Here is a 1,058-nt window from a genome sequence, read left to right on the forward strand (position 1 = left end):
CGCTCTTCCGATCTCACCAGCATCAGCAGCGGCGCGTGGGAGTGTGACTGGAAGCGCTCGCGTACAAGTGAGCAGGCGCACATGCTCAAAGAGCGAGTGGCGGAGAAGACTGGGAGAGCGAAAGGGAACAGGAAACCGCCGGCTCAGCATCGCTATGGGGCAGAGCAGCAGCTCACATCGCCCAAGGCACGGAAGAAAACACATGCAAGCAAAACGTACGAAAAACAACAAACAGAAAGCGGTAGGCGGCCTCAGCAGCACGCCTGCGGCACGCGTCATCGCTAAACCGATCGCAGCGCTTTACTACATGCAGCCGCGAGGAGAAACGAACAGCAGCCATGTCAACACCAGCAGTCCGCAGCCAGCACCCAAGGCCAGGCCGCAGGCCCCCGGCGGCCCCACAGAGCAGGCACGCGGCCCTCGTGCCACCACGCCGTGGCCGGCATCCTCAGGCGAAGCCGGGAGTAGGCGGCTCCAGCATCAGAAGCACCAGCATCAGCAGCGGCGCGTGGGAGTGTGACTGGAAGCGCTCGCGTACAAGTGAGCAGGCGCACATGCTCAAAGAGCGAGTGGCGGAGAAGACTGGGAGAGCGAAAGGGAACAGGAAACCGCCGGCTCAGCATCGCTATGGGGCAGAGCAGCAGCTCACATCGCCCAAGGCACGGAAGAAAACACATGCAAGCAAAACGTACGAAAAACAACAAACAGAAAGCGGTAGGCGGCCTCAGCAGCACGCCTGCGGCACGCGTCATCGCTAAACCGATCGCAGCGCTTTACTACATGCAGCCGCGAGGAGAAACGAACAGCAGCCATGTCAGCAAGGCTACACCAAAGTACGCATGGCTTTCTGAAGCACATCATCACAAGGAGGCAAGGTAACAGCGCGCTCCCCTTACCCCTCCAGATGCTTGCGCAAGATGGATGCTATGATGTGCCACTCGCTGGAGTCAGGGCCGTAGAGTCCGGTCACAAGGTTAGTCACATTATTTATGAGCTCGGCGCTCTCAGGTATACCAGACATTTTCCGTAGCATCGATGCGAGAAGCACTGAGGGAAGA

General features: G+C 59.2%; 1 protein-coding gene across 1 annotated transcript; it reads right to left on the reverse strand.

Moving 5' to 3' along the window:
• Positions 1 to 892: 892 nt before the first annotated feature.
• LDBPK_073400 (uncharacterized protein) lies at positions 893 to 1,033 on the reverse strand (the record flags this gene model as incomplete). The annotated part of the gene is made up of 1 exon (XM_003863371.1): positions 893 to 1,033. The coding sequence occupies one exon, from the start codon at positions 1,031 to 1,033 to the stop codon at positions 893 to 895; it is 141 nt and encodes a 46-aa protein (XP_003863419.1).
• Between the last annotated feature and the right edge of the window lie 25 nt (positions 1,034 to 1,058).

The sequence above is a fragment of the Leishmania donovani genome, chromosome 31 (genome assembly GCF_000227135.1).
Source record: "Leishmania donovani BPK282A1 complete genome, chromosome 31".
Lineage (NCBI taxonomy): Eukaryota > Euglenozoa > Kinetoplastea > Trypanosomatida > Trypanosomatidae > Leishmania > Leishmania donovani.